Source organism: Dasypus novemcinctus, chromosome 6, assembly GCF_030445035.2.
Source record: "Dasypus novemcinctus isolate mDasNov1 chromosome 6, mDasNov1.1.hap2, whole genome shotgun sequence".
Taxonomy (NCBI): domain Eukaryota; kingdom Metazoa; phylum Chordata; class Mammalia; order Cingulata; family Dasypodidae; genus Dasypus; species Dasypus novemcinctus.
The window spans coordinates 15,287,647-15,315,260 of record NC_080678.1 but is presented as its reverse complement, the minus strand read 5'-3'; the positions used below and the strand labels follow the sequence as shown (position 1 = coordinate 15,315,260).

Genomic DNA, 27,614 nt, shown 5'->3' with positions numbered 1-27,614 from the left:
ATTTCCAGCACTGCTGTTGGGGAGCATGGTGAAGCCTTTGATTGAAAGGGAGGTAAGAGAGTGGGCTGAACTTGGGACGTTGGGGTAGGGTATCCAGGAGGCTGTTGCAAATGGTGGTCTAGAGCTCAGGGCAGGGTCCAGGCTGGAGAGGAGGACTTGGGAGAGTCTTCTACCTGCGTGGGAAGCACTGAGAGCACGTGAAGTCCTCTAGGGGGAACGAAGGAGTGAGAATGGGTAAGATGGCACTGGGAGAATGTTGACCTCTAAGGTCCTGTGAGACGAATCAGAGGGAGATGGAGTTTGCCTTAGTTTGCCAGCGCTGCTGTAACAAAGTACCACAGACTGATTGGCTTCAACAACAGCATTTTACTGTCTCTCAGTTTTGGAAGCTAGAAGTTCAAACTCAAGGTGTCGGCAGGGCTAGGTTTTCTCTGAATCCTGTAGTATCTGGTGGTGATTTGCTGGTAACCAAAAGCCAATCTCTGCCTCTGTCTCAAGGTCATCTCCTCCTCTGTATCAAATTTCCTCTGCTTATAAGGACTCCAGGCATATTGGAGGAGCACACCCTGCTCCAGTGTTGCCTTAACTGAGAATCTCTTCAAGGATCCTATTGACAAATGGATAGGACTTGAACGTGTCTTTGTGGGGGACAGGAGCCAATTCAGATCAGAGGAAAAGTGGGCAGAGGAAGGAGAACAGGGAGTGCAGGGTCACGAGAGCCGAGTGGGGCATGAAGACGAGCGCCTCCTGCTTGTGTCCGATGCAGGCTTGCCTCTGAGACTGGTGGATGGAGGGAGCAGATGTCAGGGCCGGGTGGAGCTCCTGTACCAAGGCCACTGGGGCACCGTGTGTGATGACAGCTGGGACACCCAGGATGCAGATGTCGTCTGTCGACAGCTCAGCTGTGGCCACGCGGTGTTGGCCCCAGGTGGAGCCCACTTTGGTCAGGGCTCGGGGAATATTCTCTTGGGTGCTGTGGACTGCTCAGGATGGGAGCCCTACCTGTCAAGCTGCCCCCACAGTGGGTGGTACCACCATGAATGTGGCCACAGGGAAGACGCCGGTGCTGTGTGCTCAGGTAGAGCAGATACCTCCTGGGGCTGTCCTGTGTGTGACTCTGAGGATGGGGTGCGGGGAGGGGCTCCTGTGCTGTCCCTGTCATGGCTGGTGGCGTAATGCTTCCCAGTTTACCTGCTCTCCTATCTGTCAAGTCTTCCATGATGTTATGGGGCAGGTATTCCCGGCTCTGTTTTACGCATAAAGAAACTGAGGCTCAGACAGGCGAAGTAACTTGCCTGCAGTCATAAAGTATGGAAGTGGGGGAGGCAGGCTTCAACCACTGGACTTGACCTGATCAGCCACATCGTGACCATCCAGGGCTGGGCTGCCCAGATGCCTGCCTCAGTGGCAGTTTCCCCTCCCTTAAAGGCAGGGGAGCAGCCTCCCGGTGCTTCCCCACCGAGATGACCCTGGCTTTACATTCTTAAATCTGAACTAAAATCAAACTGAGGAATAGACAATAAGTTTTCCTTCCTGTGTGTTAAATGACAAGCAAACAATCCACCATCAGTGGAAAAGAGAAATTCTCCCTGTCCCATCCCAGGGAAGCCCATCGCTGCCTTTCCTGCTTGTCCAGGTTCAAGACCTTAATTTGCAAAGAAAGAAACTGCTGAGGATACAGTGTGTGCCTCCAAAGGGTGTCCTTACTAATTGGCCATTTTTCTGGCTGGAGTGGGTTGGAGCACACGCAGGCTGCCATATGCGGGTGTGACCATGATAATCCCATGGTGCCCCCACGGACAGTGGGCCTCAAATGTCACATCGTGTGCAGGCTCATTTCGGCCATCTGCAGTGCCTCTTTGGAAACTGCCTTTCTTCCTAGTTGGGGTCACCTTTTCAGGAGTATCTCAGTGAAGGCAGATAACTCTCATGGCCATAGAAACAGCAAGATGCCACTGGCAGTCCGAGCCTGTGAATAGGGGGTGGTGTTTTGGGGAGACTGGAAGTGGGGGAGGCAGGAAGATGACAGCAGCAGCCAAGACAGGTTGTGGCAGCATTGAGTTAGGGTTGGTAAGGTGCTGTAGAGATAACTTTTCTATTTCACAAAGGAAAAGCATGGCCTTTTAGCCATCATGGGGAATTTGGGATCTTTGCTTCAGAACTGAGGAAGCCAAGGTCCCCAGCTGGGGGCAGCTTCTCCAGGGTCAAGCTCCTATTGCTTTGTGTCCCTACCTTTCTCCACTGAACACCCTGAATGACCTCTTCCTTTCTCTACCCTGCAGATGCACTGGACTCCACAGAGGCCCCCACAACCACAAGTACAACAGAAGGTAATGTGTGCTCCATGGGATCCCTGTAGGCTCAATACCCCACTACTGCACCCAGAGGCTCATCTATGAACAGAAGAGGTGCAGAGGGCAGAAGAGATGGGGGTGCTCAGCTCCCAAGGGGAGGTCTTCTGACAAGCTCTCGGACTTGAATGGGCATCTCTTCCATGGTCCATGTCCCTGAGATTGAGGACGGTCAACCTGAGGTGTTGTCTCCAAAGAGCTCCAAGGTGGGGCCTCTGACCTGTTGCATGTGCTCTGTGCCTGTCCACGTGGTCTTCACCAATCTGTGCTGACCCCTGGCCAGGCTAGGGTGCTCGGTCCCTGGCAGCAAAAGTGCTTAGGAAATCAACCTGCTGGGCAGCATCCTTGCCATGCTCTTTCCCTGAGGCCATATTGGGCCACCCTGTTTCCTTCTTGACATTGGAAAATCATGATCCTTCGGCCTATGGGCATCAGAGGTCCTGTGTGTTCCCTGGGGGCACCTCCAGTGATACACCCGGGAGGCACAGTTGTTTCTACTCAAGGTCTCAGCAGTCTAGGCTTGGGCAAAGAAGTCACTGTGCATTCCCCTTGGGGAACTTTGGCCCTAGGACCCCAGCTCCACAGCTCCCTGCTGACCACAGTCATCCTGGCCCCAAATACCCTGGCTGTAGGACCAGGAGGAGCAAGTGCAAAATGAGCTCAGGAAGCACTAGAGAGGTGGAAGGTAAATGCTCCCCCACCTCACCTGGAGAGTGCATTTTGTTGGTTCTCCCAGAAGCTGACTCTGAGGCTAAGAGGCAAATGGGAATGGTTTAGTGATGAGGTACAGTGAGCGCCTGTAGAGAAGGGGTCAGGATGGAAGCAGTGGCAGGTGGGCAACAAAGGCTCTGCTAATAAGCCAGTTTGGTGACTGAGAGAAATCCCCTAGAGGTTTTGTAGGAAGTCCTGTACACCCTCAGAATCATGCCCCGTGGAGTGGGTGGGCGTTGACATATTCATGGACTAACTCTGAGGGTCGGCATTCCTCCTCCAATGGGGTGCTCATGCATTATGATTTATGGCTGCCCCGAACTTTCCATTCTTCAGGAAAGAATGACCCCACGCATAGGGATGCAGGCTGGGGAAGGGGGACAGAGGGTGGAGCCTCCTGTGATGACCGTGGTTTACCATGGGCACTGCCAGTGCCCATTCAGCGGGAACATGAAAAGTGCCAGCTCAGGGTGGAAACACACTGTGATTCTTCAACCTTTTTTTTTTTTTTTTAAAGATTTATTTATTTTATTTATTTCTCTCCCCTTCTCCCCTCCCCCCCCCCAGTTGTCTGTTCTCTGTGTCTATTTGCTGTGTGTCTTTGTCTGCTTCTGTTGTTGTCAGCAGCACAGGAATCTATCTTTCTTTTTTTGTTGTTGTGTCATCTTGTGTCAGCTCTCTGTGTATGCGGTGCCATTCTTGGGCAGGTTGAACTTTCTTTCGTGCTGGGTGGCTCTCCTTACAGGGTGCACTCCTTGCGCATGGGGCCCCCCTGCCCAGGGACACCCCTGGGTGGCACGGCACTCCTTGTGCATATCAGCACTGTGCGTGGGCCAGCTGCACACGGGTCAAGGAGGCCTGGGGTTTGAACCGCGGACTTCCCATGTGGTAGACGGATGCCCTAACCACTGGGCCAAGTCTGCTTCCCGATTCTTCAATCTTTGATTCCACTTGGGCCAAACCTGGTCAATGCCTCTGACTCTCCTTCTCTTTTTCTCGGCTGCCCTGGCCCAGGACACTCAGCCCAGGTGAATCCCCAGCGTCCTTGCTCAGGATGTCTCTTCACCTCTTGCCAACCTCAAAACCCACCCCCACTCTGTAGAACCCCCTTCTCTTCTTTGTAGTAACTTATGGAGCATATTACTTGTTCCTGCCCTCCCTCATTTATCATTGAGAAATGAGTCTTAAGTCAACACTAGATTTCACCAGCCTCTTGTCCTCCCATCAAGCCTTTTCAATTTTCATTACATACTATGGATTTTGACCACATGGATAGCATCCTGAAGGTTCCAAGAAATGGCCATTAGTTTAATGGCCTTTGGTCCTCATCCAATCAGGGCAGACATGCCCTGTGTGCTCCGGACATGCCCTGATGTTGACCCAGTGGTCTTGTGGGCAGGAATGCCTGTGGTTGCGACTCCCTCCATCCCTCCCCCTGCACCATCTCAGCAGCGGCAAGGCCAGCTCTGCCTCCAGGGGTGGAGGGAGTTGAGAATGAGATAGCACCAGGGATCATAATAATGATGTGCTCCTGGGCCCCAGGAACCCTGGTGCTCCCCCAGGCAACTACCTGCTCCCAGAAGATTTTTTCTCCAAGGAGGACAGTTGGGACCTTGTCCAGGGGGTCAAGGCTCTGTGGATGGGAGTATTTCAGGTTTCTAACAGAGAAGGAAACACCCCAGTTTAGAGTGAGGACACTTAGAATGGAGGACCATCCTGAAATCAGCATTGGCTTTGACCGCTAGATAAGTGAGCTAGCAGGAGACTTGACAGTACACCCAGGTAACAAGTGACAGAATTTACATAATGAATATAATTTCTGGTATTTTGCCTAGTGAGGGATGCTTTGCTTTTGACCTTCTTTCACCAAACTCTAACTCTGGACTATCCTTTTGTTGCCTTTTACAAACCCATGGCCCATAACATCCACATTTGCACCAACAATGGCAGATAATACTTCTATTCTGTCCTTGTACATCCTCTCATCACCAGGAAACACCTTGGGTTTGAAATGAGAAGGGGCAGCTGAGGGTAGGGGCCTTCCTTATCTGTTGTCTTTGCCTTGGGTGGGGCCAAAGACAGAGTTTGAGAAGCCAGGTGCTAGGTCTGACCTAAGTATGGCTGGTGACCTCTCAGTGGGTTCCTGTTCCAGATGCTAAAGACCTCTCAGTGGGATCCTGTTCCAGATGCTAACTCCAGTTGCTCCATGCAAGCCCTGGATGGCCTTTCCATACCTGCTCAGGTGTGGCCCTGACCCTCAGGCCATTGGGTTTAAGGAGGGAGGGTTGGGCACAAAATGCCTGTAACTGCATGTGCCTAGGCTAAATCCTTCCTTCTTCTTGTGCTTTACTGGAACACAGCCAGAACTGTCCAGGTGCCAAAAAGCTCCTGGACTTGGGAAAGGCATATGCCTGTCACCTGTCACTGTGGAAGTCTGCACTGTGTGTCCTGGAGTGGGGGTGGGTGAGTACTTTCCTAGTTGACTCCACTGAGGTCCATGGGTACATCCTTGTAGCCTGAGCATCCTGAGACCAGGGCTGGCTAAGGAATCACTGCTCCTATCACCACAATGAAGGAGCACCCGTAGGCCTGTCAGGCACCTTGCTGACAGGTAACTGGCCATGAGAAAGGCCTCTGAGTCTCCAGTATGCCTTAGGTGGTTGATGTTGAGATACATATGGATGAGGCTTCTTGTGTAACCTCTTGAAACAGACTCCGTGTTTGCCCTGTGATTGGTGAATGGAGGGGACCGGTGTTAGGCTGGATGGAAGTCCTGTACTGAGGCACTGTGTGTGAAGATGACTGGGGCACTGTGTGTGAAGATGACTGGTACACCAATGATACCAACGTGATCTGCAGGTGGCTGGGCTGTGGCTGGGCCACATCTGCCCCAGAAAGTTCCAGGTTTGGCTAGGGCTCAGGATAGACTGTTCTGAACAATGTACACTGCTCGGGTCACAGGACTTACCTATGGAGATGCCCCTGCAACAGCTGGTTCTCCTGCAAGTTGTGGACACTGGAATCAACTGCTCAGTTGGCCCAGGAGACCCCATGTGCTTCCAGAATATCAACTTGGTGCTTGTGACTAGGAGGGGGAGAACCAGGGCTAACCCCTCAGATAGCTGTTGCCTAAGGGATGGGTACACCCAGACCTAACCCTCAAGGGAAACTATGGGCCATTTGTCTTTTTATGGGTTGTAAGGGTTAGCAGTGTGAGGGGCATTTAGCTTTGTCCCATCTGACAGTCTGACCCACAGAGGTGCTTGTTGCACCTGGCCTTTTTCTTCTCACCCCACTGAGCTCGCTCGTACTCTGATTCGATGTGTGTTATCTGCCCTAGAAAAAGCCCATATCCAATTTCTTTCTCTTTCTTTCAGCTGCTCAGACTACAGGTAAGTCTGGCAGCATCTCAACTCACCTGTTCCTTCTTTGCCTGATTCTACCTTTTCTTAACGGTTTGGGGAATCAACAGAAAAGGATAAGCTTTTATATAGGATGTTTTCCCTGGTGATCCTGGACTGTGCTGCTGACACCAGCTGAATCACCAGCACAGCCATGGACATGCCCAGCTCACTGGAGTGGAGGGAGAGCTGCTCCACTCAACCCCGACCCTATCATGGACACAGAGAGAGGACTCTCTTAGGGCTGCTGGATGTAGAAGGTGGTTCTGTTCCTTGGTCATCTCCTTCTAAGATGCACAGTCTTGTTGGGAGATAATCAGTGAAAAGAGGAGAAATCCACCAACGTTACACAGGGAGAACCAGGGGATGATTTTCTAGAGAATCACCATGGGTGTCCTGTCATTGGTCCTTGTGGATCTTGCTACCCCAGAGAAGGCCAGGGTGTAATTTGGGCCTCTTTTGGGTGGTGAACTCTGCTTATTCCAGTAGCACATGCAATGACACCACCTCTCTCCCAGTGCCAGCAGTGGGACTGAAAACCTCCAGTCTTTCTCTACCATCTCCAGCTATTCCTTAGAGCGGGACCTGTTAAATACCAGCTGGAACTGTCACCAAGATCAGCACTGATGCCACTCGCGGTGACACCTCTGTCCTAACGTTGTCCTGTTTTGTCCCCAGGTTGGCACCCCTGGACGACTGTGATATACGGTAAGCACCATTTTCTCTGTGCTGAACCTCAGGCCAGCCATGTCTGTTTCCAAGTCTGTGGCTGCAGGCAGGGGAGCTAGGGGCTAAGCTCAGCTCAGTCCCTCACTCACCTTTTGCCTAGTTTTATCATCCCGAACATTTTCATCACGAGCCTCGTATCTGTTTTTCTCGTCTTGATGTTGGAAAACCCTCTAACGTTAAATCTTTAACCATCTTGCCTGAAAAACATGGCAGGATTAATTTCGCCTTGTTTATTTTTCTCCTTCTTAGTTTTACTGATTCAAATCTTCTCTCAACGTCTTAGGGTTTGCCTCTTTCTTAGTGTCTGTAAACCTATGGAAGGAGCAGGGGCCTGAGAGGGAGGGGAGACCTGCTACCCCTGGCTCCTAGTGGAGCATGTTATTTCCTTCCTTCCCTCCGATTGTAGCTGAGACCTGAAGCCTCAAGTCAGGAGGGGAGGAGCAGAGGCCGAGACAGCCCATGGGAGAGTTAGTGATCCTTTGCCCCAGGTCCCAGTCACCCCAGTGCTCCCCCAGGCAACTCCCTGTCCCAGAAGATTTTCCCTCCAAGGGGGACAGTTGGAGTCTTGTCCAGGGAAATCAAGACCCAGTGGGTAGAGGTGGTTGAGATTTCTAACTGAGAAGGAAACAGCTCTGTTCAGACAGTGGAGGGCCCTTTGAATTCAGCTTTGTCTTTGGCCTATAGATTCGTGAGCTAGCAGGAGACTTGTCAGCACACCCGGGTAGCAAGTGAGAAATTTAGATCGTGAACATGATTGCTCATGCTTGACTGGTGAGCGGGGTTTTGCTCTTGGCCTTCTTCCCCTGAACACTCACTCTGGCCTCTCTCTTTGCTGCTTCTTTCAGACCCGTGGACCACGACATCCACACCTGCACCAACAACACAAGGTAATACTTCTACCCTGTCCTTGCACAAACTCTATCCACAGGAAATACCTTGGGTTTGAAATAAGAGGGGGCATCTGAGGGTAGGGGCCTTCTTTGCTTATTGTCCTGTGCGTTGGGTGGGGCCGGCGGCAGAGTATGAGAAAGGAGATCCAAGGTCTGCTTTCAGGTTGGGCTGGGGACCTGTTCCATTGGGATCCTTTCCCAGAGGCTAAAGAAGGTTCTTCTCAAGGTGCTCCGTGCCAGATCTCTGGTGGCCTTTCCAAATTGAGGCATGTCCCTGGTTGTCAGGTCAATGGCCTCAGGGAGGGGTAGTGAGTGCAAAGTGGCTGGAACTACATGTGACTGGGCCAGGTCCCTCCCATCTTCTTGCACTTTGCCAGAATGAAGCCAGAACCCTCATGTTGCCAACAAGCTCTTGACTTCGGGAAGGCATCTGCCTGTTGCTGGTCCCTATGGAGCTCTGCACTGTGTGCCATGGAGAGGGGGTGGGTGGGTTCCATCCTGGTGGTCTCCTTCAGGGCCGTGGGTACATCCTTGTAGCCAGAGCATCCTGAGACAGGGCTGGCCAGGGTCTCACTTCTAGGACTAGAAAGAAGGGACACCTGCAGGCAAGGGAGGCACCTTGTTGAGAGGTGGTGTGGGTCATTAGGAAGGCTGCCAAGTCTCCAACATGGCATAGGTGGTTGATTTCAAGATAGCCATGCATGAAACTTTCTCTTTCCCCTTCTAGAAACTGTTTCTGGATTGGCCCTGCGGCTGGCAAATGGAGGGGACCGGTGTCAGGGCCGCGTGGAGGTCCTATACCAAGGCTCCTGGGGCACCGTGTGTGACGATGACTGGGACGCCAATGACGCCAATGTGGTCTGCAGGCAGCTGGGGTGTGGCTGGGCGAGAGCTGCCCCAGGAAGTGCCCGGTTCGGTCAGGGCTCAGGACAGATCGTCCTGGACAACGTGCGTTGCTCAGGCCACGAGTCTGCCCTGTGGAGCTGCCCCCACAGTGGCTGGCTCTCGCACAACTGTGGACACGGGGAAGATGCTGGAGTCATCTGCTCAGGTGGGTCCCAGAGACCCCACATGCTCCCAGGATGTCAGCTTGGTGCTTGTGAATTGGAGAGAGACAGGGCCATCCCCTTAGATTGCCGTTCCTTGAGGGATGGGTGCACCCAGACATAACCCCAAAGAGAACCTATGGGCCTTTTGGCTTTTTGTGGGTTGTAAGGAGCATTTAGGTTTGTTAGCTGTGTAAGGGGCATTAAACTTTGCCCTGCGACCCCTCAAAAAGTGTTGGATTAAAAAAGCCAAATTTTCCTCTCACCCCACTGTGGCACTCATTCCTTGATTTGACTTGTGAGATCTGCTCTTCAATAAGCCCACGTCTCTTTCTTCCAGCTGCTGAGACTGCATCCACTTCTACTCCAGGTAAGTGTGGTAGCGTCTCAACTTGTCCATTCCTTTTCTTTGGGAACCAACAAGAAAAGAAAAAGCTTTATATAATAATCATTTCTCCTGGTGAACCTGGAATGTGTTACTGGCACCAGCTGAGGCTCCAATATGACGATGGCCAGGCGTGGCTCAGGCTGAGTGGATGGAGAGCTGTCCCCCATCCGACCATGAACGTAGAGAGAGGACTCACTTTGGGCTGCTGGACACAGAAGGTGGTTCTGGTCCTGGGTCCTTTCCCTCTAAGATGCATGAATCATCCAGAGATCTGAATGAGTGGAGGAGAAATCCAGAAAGTGTCATGGGGAGAACGAAGGGGTGATTTTCTAAAGAGAGTCACCATGGGAGACTTGTTCTTGGTCCTTGTGGACCTTACCACCCCAAAGAGGGGGCAGGGTGCAGTTTGTGTCTCTTCTGGGTGGCGAACGCTGCGTATTCCAGTGGTACTTGTTGTGATGATATCTTTCTTCCAATTCTGACAATGGGACTGAACCTCTATCCCTGGGCAGTCCTGTCTCCACCACCTCTACCCATTCCTTAGAGTGGGAGTTGTCAAATACTTGCTGGCATGGCCACCAAGAGCAGCACTGATGCCACTCGTGGTGCCACCTCTGTCCTAACGTTGTCCTGTTTTGTCCCCAGGCTGGCACCCCTGGACGACTGTGATATATGGTAAGTACCATTTTCTCTGTGCCGAGCCTTAGGCCAGGTGTGTCTGTTTCCAGGTCAGTGGCTACAGGCGGGGGAGCTAGGAGCTAAGCTCAAGCTCAGTGCCCCACTTATCTCTGGTCTAGGACATAAGGGTAGTGGGGGAAGCAGAGGGAAGCCCTTTTGCATACATACGAAATCCAGCTAGGAATTTTTTTCTGTTTGCTGGGAGGAAGGTTTTATCAACCTGAACTTTTTCATCATGAGTCTTGTGACTGTTTCTCTTGTCTTGATGGGAGAACACCCTCTAACATTATATCTTTTACTCTGTTGCACTAAAAATATGGCAGGAATAATTTTGCATTGTTTATTTTTCTCCATCTTGGTTTTACTGATCCAATTCTTCCTCCAAAAGTCTTAAGGTTTGCCTCTCTCTTAGAGTGTCTGTAAACCTATGGAAGGAGCAGGGGCCTGAGAGGGAGGGGAGACCTGCTACCCCTGGCTCCTAGTGGAGCATGTTATTTCCTTTCTTCCCTCCGATTGTAGCTGAGACCTGAAGCCTCAAGTTAGGAGGGGAGGAGCGGAGGCTGAGACAGCCCGCAGGAGCGTTAGTGATCCTTTGCCCCGGGTCCCAGTCACCCCAGTGCTCCCCCAGGCAACTCCCTGTCCCAGAAGATTTTCCCTCCAAGGGGGGCAGTTGGAGTATTGTCCAGGGAAATCAAGACCCAATGGGTAGAGTAGGTGAGGTTTCTAACTGAGAAGGAAACAGCCCTTTTCAGAGAATTGAGGGCCCTTTCTGAATTCAGCTTTGTCTTTGGCCCATAGATTCGTGAGCTAGCAGGAGACTTGTCAGCACACCCGGGTAGCAAGTGAGAAATTTAGGTCGTGAACATGATTGCTCATGCTTGACTGGTGGCGCTGTTTTGCTCTTGGCCTTCTTCCCCTGAACACTCACTCTGGCCTCTCTCTTTGCTGCTTCTTTCAGACCCGTGGACCACGACATCCACACCTGCACCAACAACACAAGGTAATGCTTCTACCCTGTCCTTGCACATTCTCTATCCACAGGAAATACCTTGGGTTTGAAATAAGAGGTGGCATCTGAGGGTAGGGGCCTTCTTTGCCTATTGTCCTGTGCGTTGGGTGGGGCCGGCGGCAGAGTATGAGAAAGGAGATCCAAGGTCTGCTTTCAAGTTGGGCTGGGGACCTGTTTCATTGGGATCCCTTCCCAGAGGCTAAAGAAGGTTCTTCTCAAGGTGCTCCATGCAAGCTTTTCCACATTCAGGCATGTTCCTGGCCCTCAGGTCAATGGCCTCAGGGAGTGATGGTGGGTGCAAAGTAGGCAGAATTCCATGTGATTGCATCACTCCCTCCCATCGTCTTGCCCAGTCAGAGGGATATTGTACTCTTGGCCTTCTTCCTCTGAACTCTAACTCTGGCCTGCCGTTTTTCGCCTCTTACCGATCTATGGCCCCCAATATCCACACCTGTATCACCAGTGACAGGTAATACTCATCTATCTTGCCTTGTACATTTTATTAGTCAGCCAAAGTGGTGCTGATGCAAAGTACCAGAAATATGTTGGTTTTATAAAGGGTAAAAGTTTATAGTCACAAGGCCCTAAAGAGTCCCACTCAAGGTATTATAAGAGGTACTTCCTCACCCCGAGTGTGTTGTCACGTGTTAATGCAAGATGGCGGGTGACATCTGAGAGGGTTCAGCCTTCCCCGTCCCTCTTAAGGTTCTGTGAGCCCACCTTCCTCTGATTACGGCTGTAGACTGTCATTAGTCTCACCTCTCAGGGCTTCTCAGCTGCTCTGGTCTCTTCACAAGGTCAGCTGTAAACTATCAGGCAAATGGCTCATCTCTCCCCAGGGCTCCAGGGTTAAAAACCAAGTTCTCTCCTCTCCTGTGTCTTTTTCTGTGAATCTACTTCTCTGTGTTCTTGATTCAGTGTCCATTTATATCACTGACCAAGGTCTGGGATTCAACCCTGCATGCCCTAATGACGTGGTCCAATCAAAGCCCTAACCTTAACATAATTTAATCAAAGACATCGCAGCTGAACCTAATACAATCAAAGGTTATCCTGCCCAGAGGAACAGACCAGTTTACAAACATACTCATCTCTTTCTGGAATTCATAAATAATATCAAACTGTCACACACATCTTCTCATCTCCAGGAAACACCTTGGGTTTGAAATGAGAGGATGCCACTGAGGGTAGAGGTCCTTTTTATCTGTTGTCCTATGCCTCACATAGAGCTAATGGCAATGTGTGAGAAGCCAGGTCCTAGGTTTGATTTATTTATTTATTTGTCTTTATTTTTTTAATATTACATAAAAAAAAATGAGGTCCCCATATACCCCCCCACCCCCTCACCCCACTCCTCCCCCCATTGCAAGAATCTCTCCATCATCATGAGACATTCATGCATATGATGTGAATACATCCCTGAGCACCGCTGCACCTCGTGGTCAGTGGTCCACATCATAGCCCACACTCTCCCACGTTCCACCCACTGGGCCATGGGAGGACATGCAATGTCTGGTAGCTGTCCCTGCAGCATTACCCAGGACAATTCCAAGTCCTGAAAACTCCTCCACATCTCATCTCCTAGGTGTGATTTAAAGTTGGGCTGGTGATCTGTCTCGTTGGGACCCTATTCCAGAGGCTAAAGAAGGTCCTCCTCCAGGTGGTCTGTGCAAGCCCTGGTGACTTTGCCAAAGTTGCGCAGGCTTGTCCCTGGCCCTCAGGTCACTATCCTCAAGGGGGGGAGGGTGGATCAAAGTGGCTGGAACTACATGTGACTGGGCCAGGTCCCTCCCATCTTCATGTACTTTGCCAGAATGAAGCCAGAACCCTCATGGTGCCAACGAGCTCCTGACCTCAGGAAGACATGTGCCTGCTGCTGGTCCCTATGGAGGTCTACACTGTGTGCCCTGGAGAGGGGGTGGGTGGGTTCCTTCCTGGTCATCTCCTTCAGGGCCGTGGGTACATCCTTGTAGCCAGAGCATCCTGAGACAAGGCTGGCCTAGGTCTCATTGCTCCTAGGACTAGAAAGAAGGGACACCTGCAGGCAAGGGAGGCAGCTTGCTGACTGGTGATGTGGGTCATTAGGAAGGCTGCTGAGTCTCCAACATGGCATAGGTGGTTGATGTCGAGATAGCCATGGATGAAGCTTTCTCTTGCCCCCTCTAGAAACTGTTTCTGGGTTGGCCCTGCAGCTGGCAAATGGAGGGGACCGGTGTCAGGGCCGCGTGGAGGTCCTATACCGAGGCTCCTGGGGCACCGTGTGTGACGACGACTGGGACACCAATGACGCCAACGTGGTCTGCAGGCAGCTGGGCTGTGGCTGGGCGACAGCTGCCCCAGGAAGTGCCCGGTTCGGTCAGGGCTCAGGACAGATCGTCCTGGACAACGTGCGTTGCTCGGGCCACGAGTCCGCCCTGTGGAGCTGCCCCCACAGTGGCTGGCTCTCGCACAACTGTGGACACGGGGAAGATGCTGGAGTCATCTGCTCAGGTGGGTCCCAGAGACCCCACATGCTCCCAGGATGTCAGCTTGGTGCTTGTGAATTGGAGAGAGACAGGGCCATCCCTCTAGATAGCCGTTCCCTGAGGGATGGGTGCACCCAGATATAACCCTAAAGCCATTTGGCTTTTTGTGTGTTGTAAGGAGCATTTAGGTTTGTTAGCCGTGTAAGGGGCATTAAGCTTTGCCCTGCGACCCCTCAAAAAGTGTTGGATTAAAAAAGCCAAATTTTCCTCTCACCCCACTGTGGCACTCATTCCTTGATTTGACTTGTGAGATCTGCTCTTCAATAAACCCACGTCTCTTTCTTCCAGCTGCTGAGACTGCATCCACTTCTACTCCAGGTAAGTGTGGTAGCGTCTCAACTTGTCCATTCCTTTTCTTTGGGAACCAACAAGAAAAGAAAAAGCTTTATATAATAATCATTTCTTCTGGTGAACCTGGAATGTGTTACTGGCACCAGCTGAGGCTCCAACATGACGATGACCATGCGTGGCTCAGGCTGAGTGGATGGAGAGCTATGTCCATCCGACCATGGACATAGAGAGAGGACTCACTTCAGGCTGCTGGACACAGAAGGTGGTTCTGATCCTGGGTCCTTTCCCTCTAAGATGCATGAATCGTCCAGAGATCTGAATGAGTGGAGGAGAAATCCAGAAAGCGTCATGGGGAGAACCAGGGGGTGATTTTCTAAAGAGAGTCACCATGGGAGACTTGTTCTTGGTCCTTGTGGACCTTACCACCCCAAAGAGGGGGCAGGGTGCAGTTTGTGTCTCTTCTGGGTGGTGAACTCTGTGTGTTACAGTGTACTTGTTGTGATGACATCTTTCTCCCAGTTATGACAACGGGACTGAACCTCCATCCTTGGGCATCCTGTCTCCACCACCTCTACCCATTCCTTAGAGCGGGAGCTGTGAAATACCTGCTGGCATGGCCACCAAGAGCAGCACTGATGCCACTCGTGGTGCCACCTCTGTCCTAACGTTGTCCTGTTTTGTCCCCAGGTTGGCACCCCTGGACAACTGTGATATACGGTAAGTACCATTTTCTCTGTGCCGAGCCTTAGGCCAGGTGTGTCTGTTTCCAGGTCAGTGGCTACAGGCGGGGGAGCTAGGAGCTAAGCTCAAGCTCAGTGCCCCACTTATCTCTGGTCTAGGATATAAGGGTAGTGGAGGAAGCAGAGGGAAGCCCTTTTGCATACATACGAAATCCAGCTAGGAATTTTTTTCTGTTTGCTGGGAGGAAGGTTTTATCAACCTGAACTTTTTCATCATGAGTCTCGTGACTGCTTCTCTTGTCTTGATGGGAGAACACCCTCTAACATTATATCTTTTACTCTGTTGCCCTAAAAATGTGGCAGGAATAATTTTGCATTGTTTATTTTTCTCCATCTTGGTTTTACTGATCCAATTCTTCCTCCAAAAGTCTTAAGGTTTGCCTCTCTCTTAGAGTGTCTGTAAACCTATGGAAGGAGCAGGGGCCTGAGAGGGAGGGGAGACCTGCTACCCCTGGCTCCTAGTGGAGCATGTTATTTCCTTCCTTCCCTCCGATTGTAGCTGAGACCTGAAGCCTCAAGTCAGGAGGGGAGAAACAGAGGCTGAGACAGCCCACGGGAGCGTTAGTGATCCTTTGCCCCGGGTCCCAGTCACCCCAGTGCTCCCCCAGGAAACTCCTTGTCCCAGAAGATTTTCCCTCCAAGGGGGACAGTTGGAGTATTGTCCAGGGAAATCAAGACCCAATGGGTAGAGTAGGTGAGGTTTCTAACTGAGAAGGAAACAGCCCTTTTCAGAGAGTTGAGGGCCCTTTCTGAATTCAGCTTTGTCTTTGGCCCATAGATTCGTGAGCTAGCAGGAGACTTGTCAGCACACCCGGGTAGCAAGTGAGAAATTTAGGTCGTGAACATGATTGCTCATGCTTGACTGGTGGCGCTGTTTTGCTCTTGGCCTTCTTCCCCTGAACACTCACTCTGGCCTCTCTCTTTGCTGCTTCTTTCAGACCCGTGGACCACGACATCCACACCTGCACCAACAACACAAGGTAATGCTTCTACCCTGTCCTTGCACATTCTCTATCCACAGGAAATACCTTGGGTTTGAAATAAGAGGTGGCATCTGAGGGTAGGGGCCTTCTTTGCCTATTGTCCTGTGCGTTGGGTGGGGCCGGCGGCAGAGTATGAGAAAGGAGATCCAAGGTCTGCTTTCAAGTTGGGCTGGGGACCTGTTTCATTGGGATCCCTTCCCAGAGGCTAAAGAAGGTTCTTCTCAAGGTGCTCCATGCAAGCTTTTCCACATTCAGGCATGTTCCTGGCCCTCAGGTCAATGGCCTCAGGGAGTGATGGTGGGTGCAAAGTAGGCAGAATTCCATGTGATTGCATCACTCCCTCCCATCGTCTTGCCCAGTCAGAGGGATATTGTACTCTTGGCCTTCTTCCTCTGAACTCTAACTCTGGCCTGCCGTTTTTCGCCTCTTACCGATCTATGGCCCCCAATATCCACACCTGTATCACCAGTGACAGGTAATACTCATCTATCTTGCCTTGTACATTTTATTAGTCAGCCAAAGTGGTGCTGATGCAAAGTACCAGAAATATGTTGGTTTTATAAAGGGTAAAAGTTTATAGTCACAAGGCCCTAAAGAGTCCCACTCAAGGTATTATAAGAGGTACTTCCTCACCCCGAGTGTGTTGTCACGTGTTAATGCAAGATGGCGGGTGACATCTGAGAGGGTTCAGCCTTCCCCGTCCCTCTTAAGGTTCTGTGAGCCCACCTTCCTCTGATTACGGCTGTAGACTGTCATTAGTCTCACCTCTCAGGGCTTCTCAGCTGCTCTGGTCTCTTCACAAGGTCAGCTGTAAACTATCAGGCAAATGGCTCATCTCTCCCCAGGGCTCCAGGGTTAAAAACCAAGTTCTCTCCTCTCCTGTGTCTTTTTCTGTGAATCTACTTCTCTGTGTTCTTGATTCAGTGTCCATTTATATCACTGACCAAGGTCTGGGATTCAACCCTGCATGCCCTAATGATGTGGTCCAATCAAAGCCCTAACCTTAACATAATTTAATCAAAGACATCGCAGCTGAACCTAATACAATCAAAGGTTATCCTCCCCAGAGGAACAGACCAATTTACAAACATACTCATCTCTTTCTGGAATTCATAAATAATATCAAACTGTCACACACATCTTCTCATCTCCAGGAAACACCTTGGGTTTGAAATGAGAGGATGCCACTGAGGGTAGAGGTCCTTTTTATCTGTTGTCCTATGCCTCACATAGAGCTAATGGCAATGTGTGAGAAGCCAGGTCCTAGGTTTGATTTATTTATTTATTTGTCTTTATTTTTTTAATATTACATAAAAAAAAATGAGGTCCCCATATACCCCCCCACCCCCTCACCCCACTCCTCCCCCCATTGCAAGAATCTCTCCATCATCATGAGACATTCATGCATATGATGTGAATACATCCCTGAGCACCGCTGCACCTCGTGGTCAGTGGTCCACATCATAGCCCACACTCTCCCACGTTCCACCCACTGGGCCATGGGAGGACATGCAATGTCTGGTAGCTGTCCCTGCAGCATTACCCAGGACAATTCCAAGTCCTGAAAACTCCTCCACATCTCATCTCCTAGGTGTGATTTAAAGTTGGGCTGGTGATCTGTCTCGTTGGGACCCTATTCCAGAGGCTAAAGAAGGTCCTCCTCCAGGTGGTCTGTGCAAGCCCTGGTGACTTTGCCAAAGTTGCGCAGGCTTGTCCCTGGCCCTCAGGTCACTATCCTCAAGGGGGGGAGGGTGGATCAAAGTGGCTGGAACTACATGTGACTGGGCCAGGTCCCTCCCATCTTCATGTACTTTGCCAGAATGAAGCCAGAACCCTCATGGTGCCAACGAGCTCCTGACCTCAGGAAGACATGTGCCTGCTGCTGGTCCCTATGGAGGTCTACACTGTGTGCCCTGGAGAGGGGGTGGGTGGGTTCCTTCCTGGTCATCTCCTTCAGGGCCGTGGGTACATCCTTGTAGCCAGAGCATCCTGAGACAAGGCTGGCCTAGGTCTCATTGCTCCTAGGACTAGAAAGAAGGGACACCTGCAGGCAAGGGAGGCAGCTTGCTGACTGGTGATGTGGGTCATTAGGAAGGCTGCTGAGTCTCCAACATGGCATAGGTGGTTGATGTCGAGATAGCCATGGATGAAGCTTTCTCTTGCCCCCTCTAGAAACTGTTTCTGGGTTGGCCCTGCAGCTGGCAAATGGAGGGGACCGGTGTCAGGGCCGCGTGGAGGTCCTATACCGAGGCTCCTGGGGCACCGTGTGTGACGACGACTGGGACACCAATGACGCCAACGTGGTCTGCAGGCAGCTGGGCTGTGGCTGGGCGACAGCTGCCCCAGGAAGTGCCCGGTTCGGTCAGGGCTCAGGACAGATCGTCCTGGACAACGTGCGTTGCTCGGGCCACGAGTCCGCCCTGTGGAGCTGCCCCCACAGTGGCTGGCTCTCGCACAACTGTGGACACGGGGAAGATGCTGGAGTCATCTGCTCAGGTGGGTCCCAGAGACCCCACATGCTCCCAGGATGTCAGCTTGGTGCTTGTGAATTGGAGAGAGACAGGGCCATCCCTCTAGATAGCCGTTCCCTGAGGGATGGGTGCACCCAGATATAACCCTAAAGCCATTTGGCTTTTTGTGTGTTGTAAGGAGCATTTAGGTTTGTTAGCCGTGTAAGGGGCATTAAGCTTTGCCCTGCGACCCCTCAAAAAGTGTTGGATTAAAAAAGCCAAATTTTCCTCTCACCCCACTGTGGCACTCATTCCTTGATTTGACTTGTGAGATCTGCTCTTCAATAAACCCACGTCTCTTTCTTCCAGCTGCTGAGACTGCATCCACTTCTACTCCAGGTAAGTGTGGTAGCGTCTCAACTTGTCCATTCCTTTTCTTTGGGAACCAACAAGAAAAGAAAAAGCTTTATATAATAATCATTTCTCCTGGTGAACCTGGAATGTGTTACTGGCACCAGCTGAGGCTCCAACATGACGATGACCATGCGTGGCTCAGGCTGAGTGGATGGAGAGCTATGTCCATCCGACCATGGACATAGAGAGAGGACTCACTTCAGGCTGCTGGACACAGAAGGTGGTTCTGATCCTGGGTCCTTTCCCTCTAAGATGCATGAATCGTCCAGAGATCTGAATGAGTGGAGGAGAAATCCAGAAAGCGTCATGGGGAGAACCAGGGGGTGATTTTCTAAAGAGAGTCACCATGGGAGACTTGTTCTTGGTCCTTGTGGACCTTACCACCCCAAAGAGGGGGCAGGGTGCAGTTTGTGTCTCTTCTGGGTGGTGAACTCTGTGTGTTACAGTGTACTTGTTGTGATGACATCTTTCTCCCAGTTATGACAACGGGACTGAACCTCCATCCTTGGGCATCCTGTCTCCACCACCTCTACCCATTCCTTAGAGCGGGAGCTGTGAAATACCTGCTGGCATGGCCACCAAGAGCAGCACTGATGCCACTCGTGGTGCCACCTCTGTCCTAACGTTGTCCTGTTTTGTCCCCAGGTTGGCACCCCTGGACAACTGTGATATACGGTAAGTACCATTTTCTCTGTGCCGAGCCTTAGGCCAGGTGTGTCTGTTTCCAGGTCAGTGGCTACAGGCGGGGGAGCTAGGAGCTAAGCTCAAGCTCAGTGCCCCACTTATCTCTGGTCTAGGATATAAGGGTAGTGGAGGAAGCAGAGGGAAGCCCTTTTGCATACATACGAAATCCAGCTAGGAATTTTTTTCTGTTTGCTGGGAGGAAGGTTTTATCAACCTGAACTTTTTCATCATGAGTCTCGTGACTGCTTCTCTTGTCTTGATGGGAGAACACCCTCTAACATTATATCTTTTACTCTGTTGCCCTAAAAATGTGGCAGGAATAATTTTGCATTGTTTATTTTTCTCCATCTTGGTTTTACTGATCCAATTCTTCCTCCAAAAGTCTTAAGGTTTGCCTCTCTCTTAGAGTGTCTGTAAACCTATGGAAGGAGCAGGGGCCTGAGAGGGAGGGGAGACCTGCTACCCCTGGCTCCTAGTGGAGCATGTTATTTCCTTCCTTCCCTCCGATTGTAGCTGAGACCTGAAGCCTCAAGTCAGGAGGGGAGAAGTAGAGGCTGAGACAGCCCACGGGAGCGTTAGTGATCCTTTGCCCTGGGTCCCAGTCACCCCAGTGCTCCCCCAGGCAACTCCCTGTCCCAGAAGATTTTCCCTCCAAGGGCGACAGTTGGAGTCTTGTCCAGGGAAATCAAGACCCAATGGGTAGAGTAGGTGAGGTTTCTAACTGAGAAGGAAACAGCCCTTTTCAGAGATTTGAGGACCCTTTCTGAATTCAGCTTTGTCTTTGACCCATAGATCGGTGAGCTAGCAGGAGACTTGTCAGCACACCCGGGTAGCAAGTGAGAAATTTAGGTCGTGAGCATGATTGCTCATGCTTGACTGGTGGCGCTGTTTTGCTCTTGGCCTTCTTCCCCTGAACACTCACTCTGGCCTCTCTCTTTGCTGCTTCTTTCAGACCCGTGGACCACGACATCCACACCTGCACCAACAACACAAGGTAATGCTTCTACCCTGTCCTTGCACATTCTCTATCCACAGGAAATACCTTGGGTTTGAAATAAGAGGGGGCATCTGAGGGTAGGGGCTCTTTTTATCTGTTGTTCTATGCGTCACATAGAGCTAATGGCAGTGTGTGAGAAGCCAGGTCCTAGTATTGATTTAAGGTTGGGCTGGTGATCTGTCTCGTTGAGACCCTATTTCAGAGGCTAAAGAAGGTCCTCCTCCAGGTGCTTTGTTCAAGCCCTGGTGACTTTGCCAAAGTTGCTGAAGCTTGTTCCTGGCCCTCAGGTCACTATCCTCAAGGAGAGAAGGGTGGATCAAAGTGGCTGGAACTACATGTGACTGGGCCAGGTCCCTCCTATCTTCTTGCACTTTGCTAGAATGCAACCAGAACCCTCATGGTGCCAACAAGCTCCTGACCTCAGGAAGGCATGTGTCTGCTGCTGGTCCCTATGGAGCTCTACACTGTGTGCCCTGGAGAGGGGGTGGATGGGTTCCTTCCTGGTCATCTCCTTGAGCACCATGGGTACATCCTTATAGCCAGAGCATCCTGAGACAGGGCTGGCCTAGGTCTCACTGCTCCTAGGACTAGAGAGAAGGGACACCTGCAGGCAAGGGAGGCAGCTTGCTGAGAGGCGGTGTGGGTCATTAGGAAGGCTGCCAAGTCTCCAACATGGCATAGGTGTTTGATGTCGAGATAGCCATGGATGAAGCTTTCTCTTGCCCCCTCTAGAAACTGTTTCTGGGTTGGCCCTGCGGCTGGCAAATGGAGGGGACCGGTGTCAGGGCCGTGTGGAGGTCCTATACCGAGGCTCCTGGGGCACCGTGTGTGACGACGACTGGGACACCAATGACGCCAACGTGGTCTGCAGGCAGCTGGGCTGTGGCTGGGCGACAGCTGCCCCAGGAAGCGCCTGGTTCGGTCAGGGCTCAGGACAGATCGTCCTGGACAACGTGCGTTGCTCGGGCCACGAGTCCTCCCTGTGGAGCTGCCCCCACAGCCCCTGGCTCTCGCACAACTGTGGACACGGGGAAGATGCTGGAGTCATCTGCTCAGGTGGGCCTCAGATATTGAGCATCCTTGAGTTGGACTTGTTAAAAAAAGCATGTACGCTTCCCACTACTGGTCTCCCACTTAGATAAGCTGTGAAGAAACCAGCAATCTGAGGTTTTTCCAGGCAATTTGCTGGTCATGTACAATATTTGGCCTCCTGAATGGATCAGTAATATGGGCAGAAATGTTTCCCCTTTGACAGTGTCAAAATGTTTGTTTTGGGCAGCTCTGGGTCAAAATGGGACACAGTTGTTTCAAGTGAAAATCATTTTCTTTTTTTTTTCTGCAGCATTGTCAACTCAGCTTCCACTCACATTTTTACCTGGTACTTCCTCCTCATAGGCAGTACCTCTAAGAAAAATAATTGGTTAAAGCCACCCCCTCTTCTGTGCATATATTACTTTTTGTCCTTTCAGTAGCAACTATGAGATCAAGCTTTCAGTGTAACTGGTTTATTAGTAAAATGTTGTATGTGTTGGGTTTGGGTGGAGGAAATGGCAGTAGGTAATGGCTTGTTTACCAGCCAGCTATAACCATGGGATTCTGGAACTTAATCCCATGGAGAAACTTTAGGAACCTTTGTAACCCTCAGAATCATTGTACTTCAAGGATGAAAGAATTGGGTGTTCAAAAAGTAATGGCTGGGGATCATTGTTAGCCACTCCACTGGGTTTTAATGCAATGGATATTCTAGTTTTTCTCATGAGGGCCAAAGTTGCCTTGTAGTTTCTGTAAAGAAGACACTCAGGCACAGAGAAGTAGGTTCTGGTAGTGGACTGCAGGGTGGTACTCCCTGAAAAGACCGGGGGACTCAGCAGGGCACTGGGAAAGTCTGCTCAGTGGGCACACAGAAATCATCAGCTCTGTGTAAGCACCTGAGTTCCTCCATGGGTGATTCCAAGTGGGGGAACGTGTGACCAATGTCTCTGACTCTCCTTCTCTCCCTCACAGTTGCCCTGACGCAGTCTACACTCAGCCCAGGTGAGTCCCCAGCATCCTTGCTGGAGATATTTCTTCTCTCCTAGTCCCTCAACCTCTCCTCCCCATTCTATGTAACCTTTTACTGTTCTCTTCCGGCTGACACTTTTCAGTCATATTGATATTCCATCATTTTGCAATTGCCAAGTCCGTCAAAGTGCTTCTTATATAGAAATTAATTAAGGTTCAGAAGACCTGAAGAGTTCACACTTGGGATCAGATTCCCTTAGAAGAGAATAGAACAAAATGAAAGGCATAGCTTTCCAGAAGACAGCCTCAAGCATGCTTTCTTAGTAGGAGTCCCTACAGCTGTCCATACAGCAGTCTTCTGCTGATCTCTTTATGCCAGCTCAAGTACAAGGAGACACCGTCCACTCAGGTGGATTCTCTCCTGGTCGAGTGGACTGACATGTCTGTTCCCAGTGGGTAGCGCTTGCTTTTAATTCATAGTTAGCCTCCTTCCCCAGCTTTGACTCTCTTTCTTAATAATTTGTAGCGCCTTTCTTTAGACTGGGGAGATTATTCCAAATGGTTATGGTAAAACCATTTTCTTTCTTCTTGGACTTTAACATTAGTTATCATAGGCAATAGACCAGCATGAAATTTGTACAGCTGTGGGCTACTCATGTTTGGACCTCAAGCTCTATTGCCTGGATCTTCCCAAACTCTTTGTCCTGGATGTGGCCTCCTAAGTATCTGGTAATAATTATGGATGTATTCACTAAATAAGATGCCTCCCTTATTTGAAAGTGATGGAAAGCAAACTCATACTCACTTAGGCCACAAAGGAATTAGGTGGTTCACATCACTGGAAGTCCAGATGTGTGTAGGCTTCAGGCACAGCTAGAATCAGGTTCTCCCAAGTTGCTCTGTCTCTCTGTACTTGTCCTGCCTCTGCTGTCCTAAGTGTGTTGCCTTCATGCTCAGGCACATGCTCTCTCTGTTGTGGGAAAGATGGCTATGACCTCTCTTTCCCCAAGTCTGTACCCAACTAGTTTAGCTGCCTCAGGGAAAAGAAGAAAGCTTTCCTGAGACCTCTGGCATACAAGTCCCCTGGATGGCTCTGACTGGTCTGCCTGAGCACATGTTTCTCTCCTAGAACCAATCTCTGTGGCCCAAGACCAGATAATCTGATTAGCTACTCTTTGTAAAAATTTTTAATTATTTATTTTATTTTATCCCCCACTCATCCCCCAAATGGTTTTCTTGTCTGTCTGCTCATTGTTTGATGCCTTTCTCCAGGAGGCACCGGGAACTGAACTTGGGATCTCCCACATGGGAGGTGAATGCCGAATGGCCTGAGTCACACCTGCTCCCCTCGGGCTGTGGCATCTGCTGGCTTTGTGGCATCCGTGTGCTTAGGCATCTGCTTGTTGCTGCAGAGTGCAGTGTCTAGCACTTGTTGTGGTATGGTGCGGGCCTCTAGCTCTCAGCAGAGTGTAGTGTTTAGTTCTCATTGTGGTGGGATGCAATGTTGAGCTCTCGTTGTGGAGGGTGTGGGCATCCAGCTTTTGTGGTGGGTGTGGGCATCTGCCCAGGAGGCACCAGGACCCAAACCTGGGACCTCTTATGTGGTAGGCAGGAGCTCAATCACTTGAGCCACATCTGCTTCCCATGATTGGCTGCTCTTGAGTCATATGTCCTCTCTCATTGTCCAGCCAGGAAGCAGGGGCTGAAGGTTGAACTTTTGCCCTGCTCTGACCATTTCTGAATGGGAGCAAAAGAAGACATTTTTGATGTACCTCAGGACTGACATGACTATTCTGAAGCACATGTGCTGATAAACTATGAGCTTCTGCTGAAGGGAGTGATTTGAGTGCTGGTTTCCTAGGTCCTGGCACCAGTCTCAGCATCAGCAAGGTCACATCTGCTCCAGAGGGATGGAGCAGAGTCTGGACTCTGGGAGGCCTGATTCTCATCCTTGACTACTCACATCCACAGGCCTGGCTATGGCCACAGTCGTATGAGCCAGTAAATCTGTCACCAAATGCAGGCAGAAAAGTTTTGCTAATTGTAAGAAAGACATCACACACTTAGAGACTGACCTCCAGGGACTTTCATAGATAGGTTCCTGAGAGGTAGAGGTGTTGTGTGCCTAGTGCAGGACACACGGCCAATGAGGGGCCAAGTCCTGGTGTGGAATTCAGGCTTGTGAGGCCTGCTTGATCCAGTGGTTTTGGTATATGACCTTCTTCCTATATTCATACACCTACTTTTTCTCTTCTTTCTGCCTCCTATACTCTCTTGGCCCATCACAACCACAGCAGCAATGACAACAGGTAAATATACCCACCTACCATCCCTGCTGGCCACTGCACACAGTATACTCATTTGAGTCTGAGTCATGAGAAGCTGGGTTTGAAAGTGGTGTGAACGAGCTCAGGGTGGAAGGAGGCTTCAAATGAAGGAATCAGGCCTGATCTGAGCAGGGCCTTCTCTTTGTCCACTCCGTGACTAGTTGGATCATTGGGAAGGGCATTTCCAGAGAGCCAAGTCCTAGGTCTCCTCCATAACCCAGGCCAACATCCTATTAATAGTAGGTCTTCTCTGGGTGGTTCAATATAGGCCCCAGTGGCCCTTAAAATCCATGTGGGTTCTTGCCCTCTTAGGCTTTTAAGCCATTGACTGTAGCTTCTGAAAGAGGCAGTGCAATGTGCTTTACAAAGGAATCCCTCTGGGTCAGTGTCCTCTGAAGTCACTGTCCTTCCATAGAGACACCCCCCCCCCCCCCGCATGAGCCGTCATGGGCCTGCAGTTAATGATTGGGGGACTGGGGAGGTGGGAACTGGCAAAAGCTGCTAGGTTGCCACAGAAGGGCAGCTGGGGCATTCGGATCTGACCTGCAGCTCCTTCAGCCTGGGCTTGAAGAATATTTCCCTCTGATATATAAAAGGCAACTTCTTCCTAGGAAACTTAGGCCATTGGGAAGAAATCCAGGTTTCCTCATGCTTAAGAGATTTACCCCTTAGCTTAGACAAGGAGGAAACATAGTCACTCTTTCTACCTAGGGATAGAATCTGGATTGGCCCTGCAGCTGGTGAATGGTGGGGGCCGGTGTCAGGGCCGTGTGGACGTCCTGTACGGAGGCTCCTGGGGCACCGTGTGTGATGACAGCTGGGACATCAGTGATGCCGACGTGGTCTGCAGGCAGCTGGGCTGTGGCTGGGCCATCTCAGCTCCAGACAGCGCCCGGTTTGGTCAGGGCTCAGGACAGATCGTCCTGGACGACGTACGCTGCTTGGGCAATGAGTCCTACCTGTGGAACTGCTCCCACAATGGCTGGCTCTCGCACAACTGTGGACATAGAGAAAATGCTGGAGTCATCTGTTCAGTTGGGTCACCAAGACTCCTTCTCTGGTATAGAGGCCTTCTTGTATTCAGTTCCCCTCATTCAAAGCTTTTCCTACATTTCCTCTTTCCCTGAAAGTCTTAGCTGTGTGCTAAGAATCAGTATTCATATTTGTCCAGTTGCCAGGTGTCCAGGGTGTCAGTTAGGACAATGAGCCAAACTGAAATTACCAATTAGCCTGTATTCTCTTGCAATGACAGTGCAAGCAAGAGGAAAAAGAGAAAGGTGGCAACTCCCCAGAGTTTCACTTCTCTCCATGCAATGGCCCTGGTGAAGGTCAGATGACATACCAACAGAATCGACTCACTGCCAAAGAGCCCCACACCAAAGCCTTCTGCCTACTGATGGACTCAGGGGGCAGTAAGATCTGGATCCTGTGCTCAATGAGTCGGGATTGGAGAATTTGACTGAATATTTGCTACTCCTCTGCCCCTTTATTGTCTGCTATCTGCCACTCCTCTGGAAGAACATTGCCAAGCATTGGCTCTCCAGATTGTCAAACCAAACTCAGCATCAGCAGAACCACAGGGAGAGAAACCCAAAGCAGTGGCTGAATATACAGTCCTTTGGCGACTCCCAGTCCAGGGTTCCAGGGAACACAGGTCTGCTCACAGGTTCATGGAGCCTTGGGGACAACCATGTGTCTGTCACTCAGAGAAGCACAAAATCTTTTTTTTTTTTCAATGAGAAAACAAATTCCCAATCAGATCACTGGATGGGACTGATAGGATTAGCTTGTCTAGGGGCCTCTCAAAGCAATGCCTTGCCTGGGGCCAGAGGTACCAGACCTCCATCAGTGAGTTAGCTCAGCTCACAGGCTCCAGGGGCAGTTTCCAGGTGGGGAGTGAGGGACTCTGATGCCTGCGCAAGGGCTCTGCCAACCATTCGTCTTGTTTTGTGCCAGTACCAGGCCCAGGACAACTGTAAGAAGCTACATTTGCAAAGTCAGTGGCAGTTACTTCTGCCCACTGTCCATGTCCCTGTGATATTTAACAGTCCATGGTTTGTTCCGACTCCATGAAACGCTGGGCTTGAAAGTGACATGAGAGACTACTCAATAGAGGAAGAGCCTCCTGAGCAAGCCTCGGGCCTCTGGGGTGGGGTTGCTGTGAGCCGGGGAATCCCTCCAAGCTGGAGTTTCCAATGAACTAAGTTCTAGGGATGTTTCTTATTGGGGGACTGGGAACCTGTCCTTGAAGTGACCCTGCTACAGGTGCTGAGGGTGAACTCCAGGGTCACTGTGGGTCCGGGTGATGGTTGTTCTCCTCCCACCATCTCAAGACCTGGCTCACCTAATGAATTGCTGGGTGTGGGGGTGAAACTCAGTCAGGGGCCATGCCTAGTTGAGCTCAAACCAAGGGTTCTATAAAACAACCCCTGAAGGACAGCATGGTGATGAGCAGGCTCTATTTATCTCCCGTGGTGATGGGGAACATTAGTGTGAGACCCAGGAGTCAGGGCCCACTTTGACTGCAGGACCTCTTCCATCAGTAGACATGGGGAAAGAGTGAATTTTCATGTCTCCCCTCTAGGGACTGATTCCAGGTTGGCCCTGCGGCTGGTGAATGGAGGGGACCGGTGTCAGGGCCGCGTGGAGGTCCTGTACCGAGGCTCCTGGGGCACCGTGTGTGACGACAGCTGGGACATCAATGATGCCAACGTGGTGTGCAGGCAGCTGGGCTGTGGCTGGGCCAACTCAGCCCCAGGCAGCGCCCGGTTTGGTCAGGGCTCAGGACAGATCGTCCTGGACGATGTGCGCTGTTCGGGCAATGAGTCCTACCTGTGGAACTGCTCTCACAATGGCTGGCTCTCGCACAACTGTGGACATGGGGAAGATGCAGGAGTCATCTGTTCAGGTGGGTCACCAAGACTCCTTCTCTGGAGGAGGGGTCTGCTGTGGTATAGAGGCCGTCTTGTATTCTGATCCCCTCATTCAAAGCTTTTCCT

The 27,614-nt window shown here is 51.0% G+C and overlaps 1 protein-coding gene across 8 annotated transcripts in view; it reads left to right on the top strand.

The window, feature by feature from the left end:
- The window catches only part of DMBT1 (deleted in malignant brain tumors 1), a 74,362-nt gene that overhangs the window by 16,179 nt on the left and 30,569 nt on the right, over positions 1–27,614 (top strand). For 2 of the 8 annotated variants that reach the window (XM_058298220.2, XM_058298219.2), the window contains 19 exons: positions 767–1,078; positions 2,283–2,330; positions 7,142–7,171; positions 8,038–8,079; positions 8,810–9,133; positions 9,469–9,498; positions 10,162–10,191; positions 11,153–11,194; positions 13,370–13,693; positions 14,017–14,046; positions 14,707–14,736; positions 15,698–15,739; positions 17,915–18,238; positions 18,562–18,591; positions 19,252–19,281; positions 20,243–20,284; positions 21,020–21,343; positions 22,292–22,321; positions 27,200–27,523. In XM_058298220.2, the coding sequence (XP_058154203.1) occupies positions 767–1,078; positions 2,283–2,330; positions 7,142–7,171; positions 8,038–8,079; positions 8,810–9,133; positions 9,469–9,498; positions 10,162–10,191; positions 11,153–11,194; positions 13,370–13,693; positions 14,017–14,046; positions 14,707–14,736; positions 15,698–15,739; positions 17,915–18,238; positions 18,562–18,591; positions 19,252–19,281; positions 20,243–20,284; positions 21,020–21,343; positions 22,292–22,321; positions 27,200–27,523 (2,388 nt within the window). The remainder of the gene's footprint in view (positions 1–766; positions 1,079–2,282; positions 2,331–7,141; positions 7,172–8,037; positions 8,080–8,809; positions 9,134–9,468; positions 9,499–10,161; positions 10,192–11,152; positions 11,195–13,369; positions 13,694–14,016; positions 14,047–14,706; positions 14,737–15,697; positions 15,740–17,914; positions 18,239–18,561; positions 18,592–19,251; positions 19,282–20,242; positions 20,285–21,019; positions 21,344–22,291; positions 22,322–27,199; positions 27,524–27,614) is intronic. The other 6 variants (XM_058298224.2, XM_058298221.2, XM_071215641.1 and 3 more) reach the window with 5 other exon arrangements.